The sequence below is a fragment of the Sapajus apella genome, unplaced genomic scaffold (genome assembly GCF_009761245.1).
Source record: "Sapajus apella isolate SASKATOON/1434 unplaced genomic scaffold, GSC_monkey_1.0 scaffold96, whole genome shotgun sequence".
In the NCBI taxonomy this organism is placed as follows: domain Eukaryota; kingdom Metazoa; phylum Chordata; class Mammalia; order Primates; family Cebidae; genus Sapajus; species Sapajus apella.
In genome coordinates, this window is record NW_022437036.1 from 1,649,828 (window position 1) to 1,661,413 (window position 11,586).

An 11,586-nucleotide genomic window follows, 5' to 3' on the forward strand; every position below is an offset into this window, starting at 1 on the left:
GTGTGGCTGGGCGCAGACCCCCAGCGGGCGTCAGTAGCATGGCTGTCACTCAACACTGCCCTGCCAGCGTCCTGAGTGCACCCGGTCTGCACATTGTTGTGAGCCAATGACAATCGAGATGACCCCAAAGGACAAAGGAAGACACTACCTGCACTCCCCAGGAGGGTTTTTCTTCACTTTAGGGAGACTCCAAACTTCCAACAGGCCCCGCCTCCTCACAGGCCCGGCCTCCCCAAAGGCCCCACCTCCCCACAGGCCCCGCCTCCCCACGTGCCAAGCCTCCTCACCAGCCCCACCTCCCCACAGCCCCCGCCTCCCCATAGACCCCACCTCCTCACAGGCTCTGACTGCCCACTGGCCAAGCCTCCTCACGGGCCCCGCCTCCCCACAGGCCCCGCCTCCTCACAGGCCCTACCGCCCTACAAGCCCCACCTTCCCATGGGCCCTGCCCCTCCACAGGCCCCCCCCCCCCACAGGCCCCACCCCCCCACAGGCCCCACCCCACTTCCTGTCTACAGGAACTTCCACAGAATGTAGGGGGAGGGGGAAGCACAGCGTTCACCTTAGAAAGCGCCCCCCCATGTGACTGCCTCATTCTGAGCTTCCCTGGGAAGCTCCCTCAGCCACCTCCCACCCTTCCCCCTGCCCCACCTCAGGGACCCAACCCCCTCCCTCATTCAGCCTCCCCGCTCCGCCTCAGCTGTCACCCAACCCCTTCCCCAAACTGCCTGCATCTGCTGACGGAACCCTCTGTAGGCCCCTAATTCTACCGACGGGTGGTCTCACCTGCTGCAGGGCGTTCGGTATCTGTGTGATTGCGTGGTGGGGGGCTGGGAACGTGTGTGCACGTGTGCCCATGCGTGTATAGTGCATGTGTGGGTGTGGGCCTGTGTGTGCATGCACATGTGTGTATGCACAGTGCGTGCCTGTGCATGTGTGTTCGTGTATACATACATGAGTGCCTGCATTGCCTTGTGCATCTGTGAGAAGCGGTGCATGCATGTGTGTGGAGGGGTGTGCCTGCGTGTGTGTGTGTGTGTGTGTGGGAATGGGCAGGTAAGTGCATGTGTAAGCATGTGTGCGGGTGTGCCCGTGTGTGCATTGTGTGTGCACCTGTGTGAGAATGTGTGTGTGCCTCTGTGTGCGTGTTTGCACATGTGTGGGTGTGTGTGCATGTGAACTTGTGTGCATGATGTGCCCATGTAGTGTATGTGTGTGTGTGTGTGTCTTTCCCAGCTGTAAGCGCTGGGCACTGGCCTGAGCCAGAGGGGCACTGACAGAAGGAGAAGCACACGCAGACGCTGCTGGCGCCCGATGGGTTGACTGCCGTTGTTCTGAAGTCTTTGTCTGACAGTGGAGGGATCTCCCCCAGAACACACGGGGGGTCAGGGAGGAGGGATAAACAAGCTTTGGAACTGAGGATGAGCAGTACATCTTTATTAAGAGTGGGCCTGGATGCCCGTTCAGGGGCTTTGGTGGCACAAGTGCCAGGTGGAGCCCCTTCAGCAGTGGCTCCAGCCACAAGGAGGAGGCTTTCCCAGCCGCACAGACAGGCATCGCCTCCAGCCCTGGCTAGGACCGACGAACTTCCCCGTCAGCTGTTGTCCGTCACTCGCTGGAGCTCTGTGGGGCTGGGGCTAGGAGAATGTCTCAGCATTGCCTAAGAGAAGAATTTCTTTCAAATGAGCATTTTCCTTTTCTTTTCTAGTAATGGACATTTTAGGGCTGACTTGCAGGAGAGAAACACCCAGGGTGGGAGCCAGGACCAGAATTCCTGTCCTAGAGCACCAGCCCCGCCCCCAGCACGTTGGGGCAGGTGGACATGGAAGAGAGGAAGCAGGAGATGGCAGGGCCGGGGTGGGAGCAGGGTCTCTTTTATAAGGGCTCAAGAGCCAGGACTGAAACACACAAACCCAGGCTGTGGGCTGGGGGTCTCCCACTGGACGATGCAGAGTGTGGATCTGGAATCCTCCGTCCCACAGCAGAGTGGGGATCTGGAATCCTCCGTCCCACACAGGTCATTGTTCCTTGTCCTCAAGAGTTTCCAAAGCCCGCAGACCACAGTCTGCCCCTGAAACTTGGGAGGCCCATTGGCCATTCTGCCTGGGACCCCACTTCATGTGCAGGCCCATGGGGGCTTGTCCGCACCCTGCACCCATTCTCTGGCTTCCTCCACAAATACACCTGGAGGAAGTCCCAGGCCAGGCACACGGGAACAAGGGGCTGGGAGGGACAACCGAGACACGTGACCCCACAGCCCAGCGTGCAGTGACCCGTGTGCCGTGCTGCAGACCAGAGGCTGCCTGGTCAGCAGGACCTGAGGAGGGACAGGGCGCTGAGGCAGGACACAGTCAGAGCAGAGGGAAGCAGGTCCTGCAGAGGGACAGGAGCCAAGGTAGGGTGGGGGACATGGTGAGTGCGGCAGGTGCGGTGGGCACAATGGGGGTGGTGGGAGACCCACAGGAGACTGTTCAGGCCTTCGCCTCCATCCAAGGCTCAGGAGGAAGGAAGTCAGGACATTTTTGGTGAAGCCACGGGACCCCACGCCTGTCAGAGCCAGCAGAATGTGGAGAACGTGTCCCCAGGGCTTGGCTCAGGAGTGTTTGTGGACGGCACGAGGTCGCCCGCACTGGTCGTGGACGGCATGTTGGCACCACATTGACCCCAGAACCTCGGGCAGGAAGGTGGACAAAGCCTCTGAGGATACAGGTGGGGCCCCAGGTATTTCAGCACTGTGGCCACTGCCTTAGTGTGCGCTGTGGGGGTGGGAGGGGTGAACTGAGCTACATGTGGAAAAAAGATTCGGTAAAAAAGACGGGAAGGAAGTGCCGGCTCCTCACCAGGGGCTGGCTGGGGTGGCGGAGTTTAACTGTCTTTCTGCTTATTTGTGGTCAACACGCTTCTCCTGGAACAAGGAGACACACAGGCAGAGAGACTACGTTACTTCATCTGTTGACATTTGGGCAACTGCGCACACCTCCCACCCTCCACCCAAAGCTGCAGGAAGAGGGGAGATTCCATGGGGAGCCCCTGCAGTGAGCAGGTCCCGACTGTGTGGCTGAGAGAGTCTGCAGGGCAGAGACCTGCAGCTGAGGGGCCTGGGGCTTTTCGGAGGAGACAGCCTGCTGAGGGGCAGGGCAGAGGGAGGGGACCCGAGCAAGGTGCACACAGGGCAGGTGTGGGGCCGGCAGGCATCGGGGTGCCAGGCTGATGTGGCTTGTTCGTAAGACTCACCAAACACACTTGGTAAAAATTCAGGTTTCCAGGCCCTTGCCCTGGAGGCTCTGACGGGTGGGGGTGGGGTATGGGGCCTGGAATCTGCATGTCTAGTGAGCTCTCGGACTTTTCTTACAGTGATCCGGGACCCAGGACCTGTAGCTCCCCGCCGAGGCTGGGATGGGCCAGCTCCACCGTCACAGGGAGCGTCACTTTTGCATCCGGCAGGGAGAGGCTTTCCCTCGGCACTGGACACTCAGACCCTCTCGTTGGTCACTGAGCTGGCAATGTCCACTGCTCACTCAGGTCTGTATTCTCACCCCTCCCAGGGAGATGAGAAGACAGATAGCAGAGCCCCAGGAAACATAAAGCCCCTTACCCAGCATGGCTCCCCTTCCTCTGCCCCCTCCCCCCTTGAGCACCCTAAGGCAGGATGCTCCAGGGGTCCCCACACAGCTAAACGCACAGAAAAGCAAGGAGAGCAGGAGCAGGCGCGGAAGGCAGCAGCCCTCCAGACTCAGCCGGCTGCGTGGAAGACACAGCCGGGACACACAGCCCTGCATTCCCATCCTGCTCCGAGCTTGGCCAGGGCCAGCTGTGTGACTATGGTGAGCTCCTTGCCCTTGCTGATGCCCAGGCACTCAGTGGCATGCCCAGCCTGGCAGAGCTGGCTCCTGTGCACCCCGACCCCCAGTTGCTGGAATCCTGGGATCCGAAACTGCAGTCCCCCAGGGTGGGCCGTGTCTCTGTCCCTGACCCCACTTCCTTGACCCTGGGGAGTAGTCTTGGCTTGGCCGGGCCCTATTCCCAGTGGGCACCTGCTCCAGAGATGGGCACCTGCTGGGGGTCAGTTCAGCCCAAAGCCACGAGGCTGCGGGGGGCGGGGGATGAGACAGGAGACGGCCCCACCCACACCTGGAGGCTCCTGGCTCTGTCCTGCCCCGGCCGCCGCCTCCTGGCTTTTCTCTCCTGCTGGGCAGGCAGGGCTCTTCAGGCCGGCCGCACCGGGAATGCTGGGCCCACGCCGGAGCCTCCGGTGCTCCACCTGCACACTGACCAAACGAGCGGCAAGCGGCTGGGAAGAGCAGTGGCCGCCTGCGATGCCCCGTGTCCCCGGCCCTGCGCGCACGGCGCCTGTGGCTCGTTTACCCTCTTAATCTAATCTAGCTTGCAGGTGGCAGCTGTAGCCAAAGCCAAATCCCCCCGACAGCTCCGGACAGCAGTCACCTTATTAATGACGGGGGAAAAAATCAAAAGACCCTTTTTGTGACCAAGAAAATGACACAGTGTTCAGATTCCAGCGTCTGCCAATACTTTTGCTGGGACCACGCGGCTGAGGTCAGGCGTTGCCCGGGGCTGCTCAGGGGCAGAGCCTGCGCCTCGTCGTGCCCAGACAGGCAGGTGTGGGGGCTGCTTCCAGGCGTTCCCTCATGTCCACCCATGTCCCCTGCCCATCCACACTGTGTGTAGCCTGGTGCGGGGCTGCCCTGTGATTTCATGGATGAGCCCCGTCGTGGGTTTGTCAAGGCGGGTGCAGTGGTTTTCGCTTGGGCCTCCACAAAGATGCCCGGGGCAGGTGGGCCAGCAAACAGCCACAACGCCCCACAGTCATCCCAGAGCTGACGCCGAGGCCACGGTGGAGCAGGGAGATGGTCTCAGCCTTGTCTCATTCTTTAATTTACAGGAGAGACGGGTGGGGGGCCAGGAGCAGGGGGCCCTGGGCTCGGCTGGCTGGGTCGGAGCCCGTGTGACCCTCGTTTCCTGCTGCCCTCCTCAGTGCCCCGAGGCCCTGCCTGCCGGGGCAGCTCCCTCGCAGCTGTGGGCTTTCTGCAGCTGCGCCACTGCCCTCAGCAGTTGTCAGTGCCAGACGGTCAGGCTGGCAGGGGCATGGGTGGTGAGGAAGGGCCAGGCGGGCAACACGAGCAGGCAGCCCTGTTCACGGCCGGCGTGGTGACCGACAGGAACCCCGGCCTGCATTCGAAGGGACTCCGATGGCTCCAGCCTTCCCTGGTGGGCGCTGGGTCAACAGCAGACGCTGTTCTGGGCATGATGTTTGCACAAAACCCTCCCACAGGCCTGGGTGTGGCTCCGAGTCCTCACCCAAGCGATGCATTTGACACAGGACCTCAAGCTGTTGCACCCCGCCCTTCAGGTGGGAGGGAAGGTTGTGGGTAGCCAACCAGGTCCTCAGCTGGGTGGATCTCCAAGATCTCACCTGACGGACAGACGTCCCTGGCAGACCGCAGTGGAGGCCAGTGCCCAGCACCACACAGCTTGGGGTTGGGGTCAGGCCACCCTGGAAGTTGTGGACCCAGGCACAGCCATTCCCAGAACGCTTGGCTGCCCTCTGTAAACGGCTCAGCAGCAGAAGCCCCCAGAGGCTCCCGGGAGCCCGCGCCTGGCCAAGACCCCCAGCAGGGACTGACCACTTGGCCCCCCACTCAGAGAGGCTCAAATAAAGCCCGAGGACACGCAGCCCTTCAGGAGCCAAGCCCCTGGGTCCCACAGCTCGGGTCCTCAAAGCCCCGTGCTGGAGACGGGGCTGCCAACCACTACGACAGCCTCCGTGCCTCTCCCACAGTCTGGGGACATAGTGACTCTGTGTGAAGAGGGGTGGCAACACTATGCTGGGGCAGGGTTAAGCCAACCCTGGGAATGAGTCCTGGAGGCTGGGCGGGGTGTGAGGAGCGTCCCCTGACTCCCTGGGCCAGGCTAGGGGAGCCACCATCCTCAGACCCGGCCTTCCACTCATCCGTCCATGTGGTGCCTGCCCATCTGCCCGCCATGCCCCTTCCCTCTGCTCTTCCCTCCAGGGTCCTGACCCTCGACCTCACCTGCCCTGGGGCCGGCAGCTGGTGGCCTCTGAGGGGAGGCCCCCACCCCTGCCACTCTGGGCAGAAGTTAGTGGTCACGGCTGGCAGGCCCTGGAACCCCGGGCCTAGAGATGCCCAGCAGGCACCACCACCTTCCCAGGCCTCAGATCCACCAGCGCCAGCCTGACCCCCTTCATGCCAGACCCAGCCCAGGGAGGGGCATGTGGTCAGGATCCCCCAGCGAGTCCAAGGTGCCACCCGGCCTGCAGCCCCCTCGCAGATCCCTGCTCACTGCAGCTGTGCCCGTTGGTGGCCCGGCTTCCCTGCAGGAGGAGGGCATTGCCTCCCCCAAGAGGGTGGGGAGGTGGGGAGCCCTGGGACCCCAGCAACCTTTACGGGCACCTCCCCATCCACAGGCCACACCGAGGGGCTCCTGTTCAGTGGTCTCTCTGTCAGGCCCAGCACCCCTCAGGCCATCTGGAGAGAGGCCACCAGACCAGGCCTCCCAGTGAGGACACAGAGACCCCCAGGCCCCTAAGGCCACCAGCACAGCATCCATGCTCACCTTTGAGGGGCCCTGGGGGTGTCCTTAGAGTCCAGGCCATTTTAAAGGAGAAATCAGAGGAGGCTCCTGGGCAGAGGACAGGGCAGGGCCGGCCCAGGCCCCCAGGAGGCCCAGCCCACGGAGTGAAGCTCCTGAGCCCACATTTTGAAGCAAAGCTCTAGTGTGAGCAATGAACGTTGGTTTCCCAGTGCCCTGGCAAGGATGGCCAGGCAGGGGCAGCCACCCCAGCTGTGGGGTGACCCCGTTCCTCAGCAACCCACTTTCAGGGGGAAGGGTCTCGGGCTCCGCACTGAGGTGTCCCGGGACGGGCAGCACTAGGGACTTTGCTTACTTGGAGCTGACCACGCGCCGAGCCGGGCTCTCTCCGCCGCCTGCCTGGTCCTCTCCGTGGCTGCGGGACCTGCCGCCCGGCCGCGTGGCGCCCTCAATGCACAGCTACAGCTGGTTGAAGGGGACCAAATCCATTGGACAGTCGATTTGGTTCCATTTTACCAGCTCTAGCAAAGCATTTGGCTCCCAGATCCGAGGAACAGCAGCATCGGTGAAGAAGGCGGCTCCACCCGGCGGACATCCAGATGGAGATGGGGCTTCGCGGCCGGCATCAGGCCCTTCACCCGCCTCCTGGAGGGCCGCCGCCCACAGAGTTTCCCTCCAGCTCTGCGGGGACTGGTGTGACGGGCCACACACCCCAACACGCATGCGTGCTCAGACATGCAGACACACACACCCACTCACATGCAGCTCAACACCCTCTGCTCGGCCCGGGATCCCCCATCAGGACCCTCAGGAGTCTGGGGAGGGTCGGGGCACCAGGTGGCCTCTGGGATTGCACCCACCGCCCCCTGCCTCTTACTGTCCCTGATTCCTCCACAGCCCCGGTTTCCCCAAGCGCCCACTGCCCCCAGCACTAGCCTTAGCCGTGGGACATAGCTCAGACCACCAGGCCTCGCCCCAGGGGGCTCCTATATGTGGGCACGGGGGCTTGTGGGTTTGAGGCCCTTATTCCCCTGCAGATTCCATCCAGACCAGGCTCGTAGCTGTAGCAGAGGCAGGGCAGACCCTCCCAGTCGGCCTTGGGCTCTGGCTGACCATGGGGCAGCCCACCCAGGGCCCCTCCTGCCCGGCTTGCCGTGGCTTGGGTGGGACGGGATGGACGCTGACCCCACGTGATGTCTCTGGGTGGGCAGGGTGGGAAGATTCCAGGAATGCCCACTTTGCCTGGTGGCGGGAGGACAGCCTGATAGGGCCTTCTTGGCCTGACCCTGGGCCCCTGACCCAGACCTGCAGCCCTGCCCGCCTCTCACCGAGGGGCAGTTCCCAGCCCAAGGTAGAGTGTGAGGACAGAGGCCCAGCGTGCAAACTCACGACCCTCCCCGGCCCCTGCGTCCCCCACTCCCGTCACCTTCAGTGACTCGGGAGCAAGTTCCCTTTTGTAAAATGAGTCTCCCTGCAGCCCCCATTTATCAGGAGCTGTGACAGATAGGGGAGAGTGTCTCCCCGCCCCTGTGTGTGTGTCAGCATCCCCCCGAGGACAGGCTGTCCCGGGCAGCACGAGATGACGGCACTTGTTCCCTGCCCATCAGGTTGGCAAGCAGAGGCTGCACACCAGGGTCTGTGCCAGCTGCCTGTCCTCTGGCCTCTGTCTCCCCCCTGATGCTGCAGGGACAGAAGCTCAAGTCCCTCAGGAGCCAGGACAGTCACCCAGCACCATGCCCACCCTCCAAGGCCCCTGTGGATGACCCCCACCCCAGCCTCTGCCAGGCCTGCTCTGACTCGTCCATAGCTGCCTTCCCTGGCTGTCTTTGCCACAGTGCCCTCCAGAAAGATCTGTGCCACACTGCAGGTTCACCACCCCAAAGTCCCCTGTAAGTCGGGGCTGGGTCCCGGCCTCCTCAGCCTCGTGTCCCACAATGAAGTGGCTTCCAGACCACCAGCCCACAGGCTGCAAACGTCTTTCCTCCTTACTTGGGGAGCACCGAGGGCGCAGGGCAGACCCAAGGCTTCCAGAGCCCAGCCCCCCGGCCCTGGAGTGAGGACGGCACCAACTTATCCCGTTATCACCCATCAATAGTCCTCGTGCAGTAGCAGATTTGACGAGTGTGGACTCCACTCCCGTTGAATCTGGCCCTCAGCCCTCCGCCGCCACGGTGGGGCCCAGGAAGGGCACCCCGGATGCTGTCGCCCTCGGACGGGTCGCTCCCAAATCCTGTCTCAGGGTAGCCACCAGGCGCCGGTGTGGGGTGGGCTGCCTTCCTGAAGGGTGCGGCCTTCCTCCCGCTGTTTCGCGCCATGACTCCTGTGAATGCTCTTTGATTTCTGCTCAGACTTGGAGAAATTTCCCCCAAACAAACAGACTCTGCCCTTGCATCAAACTGCCCCGTCCTGCGGGGCTGTCCCAGCACAGTCCCCAGATGGCCTCATGGCTTCGGAGGAAATTCTGGTCCACACTGGGCATGGCCGGACCTCTGGGAGGCAAAGCCAAAGAGGCCAGATCAGCCGGGGGCTGAGTCCCAGCTGCAATTCTTTCCCATCAGAGCTGGGAGGTCTGGCATTTGCCCATCAACAGAGCAAACAAACTGGTCATTTCACCCGAAAAGCCTCAGAGCTCCGGCAGCAGGACCCCGCGGGAGGCACCTCAGCCTTGGATGATGCGTCAGGCTTGGCGTCGCAGCTGTCACGGTCCTGGGCGTGAGCTGTGAGCAGACACCCAGCGGCCGGACGCAGGGCCACCATCTCCTCCTGCACACCCCACGCTCCTCAAACCCGTCCTGCGCTGCCCGTCGGGAGGACGCCGGGGCTCACAGCAGCGTCCCCTCCTCTTTGTGCTGCCCCGGCGGTGGCCGCCAGCCTCCGGGTACCCTCGCCCCCGTGGTCTGGCCTAGGGATGGCTCCCAGTCCTTCGCCAAGGGAGTGATCGGCACGTTTGCTTTCACGTGTGAAGGAACAGCCCACAGCTGACGTTCTTGGGACGCACCAGAGCCGGCTGCATCCCTCGGCCAGGGGATCAGGGACCCCGCGGACGCGGGCACCCCACGGACATGGACAGCCCCTGCTCTGCTTGGCTCCCTCCAGCGGCAGCTTCCACTCGGGCAGACCCTCTAGCCCCTTCCCCTCGGAACCCTGGGGTCTCACCAGCATGGGGCGAGGGCTGCCAAGGGAGGCCCTGAGGCTCCTCAACTTCTTTAAGTATGTTTTTCTTTTCTCTCTGAAAAAGGCCCAGAAGCCAACATCCCACAAGCCCCAAAACCTCCCAAAGGGCCACATGGCTCAGAGATCAGGTGCTTCACAGAGCTCACCCCTCCCAGACGCCCCCACGTTCCCCCGCCTCGGCGTTTACCCTCCCCCATCCCAGGCACGGGCTGCCTTCCCGCCAAGCCCCTCTCCACAGCCACCTGTGGCTCTTGGGCCTCAGATCTCCCGACCCCAGGATGCCAGGGGCCTCAGGTAGGAGCGGGCCAGCCCTGCCCGGCATTCTCTGGGACCAGCTGCCACTCGGCCTTCCTCATTGAGTGGGGAGTCCTGTGTTCCCCAAGAAAAGGCAGGCTCACCAAGGGAGGGGCAGCTCCTGACCGGACCCTCTGTGTCCCCCTGGGTGCCCAGGCCTGGCAGAGAGGCGGCCCAAGTGTTTCTGGTGAATTTACCGTTGGCCAGGACAGCAGGACCGGGGTTGGAGCCGGGGTGTGGATTCTCCGGAGAACCCGCTCTGGGTCCTCCTGCCTCTGTCTACTCCAGGGCTACAGAGAGCAAGGCTGCCACTCCTCCGCTGCTGGGTTTTATGAACCCAACAATTAAGCAGGTTTTAAAACATCTGCCGTCGAAGTCGTCCCACACGGGGAAGTACACTCAGCATTTTGAAGCAGCGACGGATGCTAGTTTTGGGCAATCTCTGCCGAAAACACCAGCAGCCCTGTTAAAATCCGTAGAAAATCAGATGCCGTGACGTTGCGGTACGTGTCCGATTAGTTATCATTGGAGCGAATGGTGACGTAGAGAAAGACCCGGCAGAATGTCGCCGAGACCCACGGCTGCAGGGGCCGCGCCAGCCTCACCAGGGACCCCGAGGGGTGAGGACACGGGGGAGCAGGAGGGCCAGAGCACGCCAGCACCTCGTCCCGGACGCCCCTTCTGCGTTTGGTAGCCCCCGCCCCGCCCGTGCTGGACCCTAGAGGGGAAGCAGCCCCTCAGCCCTGGAAGAGAGAAGCAGGGGCGAGCGCTAAACTCCGCAGCAACCACCGGACCCTCCTGCAGCCGCAGCCGTCCAGGGCTGATCTCTGGTGGAGCAGAGGGGGACCCCGGCACGGAGCACCACACACCCGCGAGCGTTCTCGGGGACTCCCGCAGACCCTGAGCAAAACACCTCAGGCCCTCCAAGTGGGAGAGTGAATGGCGGCGTGTGAGCACCAGCCCATGCAGCCTGTCTTGGTCACGCCACGGCCCCGTCAGAGCTTGGCACGAGATCCCTGAGCACTTGCCCCTCTGCTGCACCCACAGGTCCTCGCTCGGGACCTCAGAGAACAGTGGCCACGTTGGGCAGAAACCACACAGGTGCCCCCAGCGGAAGGCGTCTTGCCCCAGCACAGGGGACGCACAGCCAGCATCCTTGGTGAAGACGTGACGCCAAACGACTCCACTCAAGGACAGCCAGCACCAGGTCACACCCACAGCACAGCCAGCACCGGGGCACACCCGCAGCACAGCCAGCACCGGGTCACACCCACAGCACAGCCAGCACCGGGGCACACCCACAGCACAGCCAGCACCGGGGCACACCCGCAGCACAGCCAGCACCGGGGCACACCTGCAGCACAGCCAGCACCGGGTCACACCCGCAGCACAGACGCTGCCCCCAGAGACTGCAGAGCACAGCACTGCCCCCGCCGAAGCCCCCACAGAGACTCAGGGACCCAAGACAAAGGCAAGGGTGGCCCCTCTGCTTCTCCCCACAATCCCAGGTGCATGCACCAGGTGGGCAGGACAGGGGCCCCCCCCTTA

The 11,586-nt window shown here is 63.1% G+C and overlaps 1 protein-coding gene across 1 annotated transcript; it reads right to left on the minus strand.

Moving 5' to 3' along the window:
• Window positions 1–1,502: 1,502 nt before the first annotated feature.
• Window positions 1,503–1,974, minus strand: MIR1-1HG (MIR1-1 host gene). Its single transcript, XM_032257095.1, is given in 3 exon segments — window positions 1,503–1,522; window positions 1,525–1,583; window positions 1,585–1,974. Coding segments are annotated over 3 exon segments (213 nt in total). The 5' UTR covers window positions 1,719–1,974.
• Between the last annotated feature and the right edge of the window lie 9,612 nt (window positions 1,975–11,586).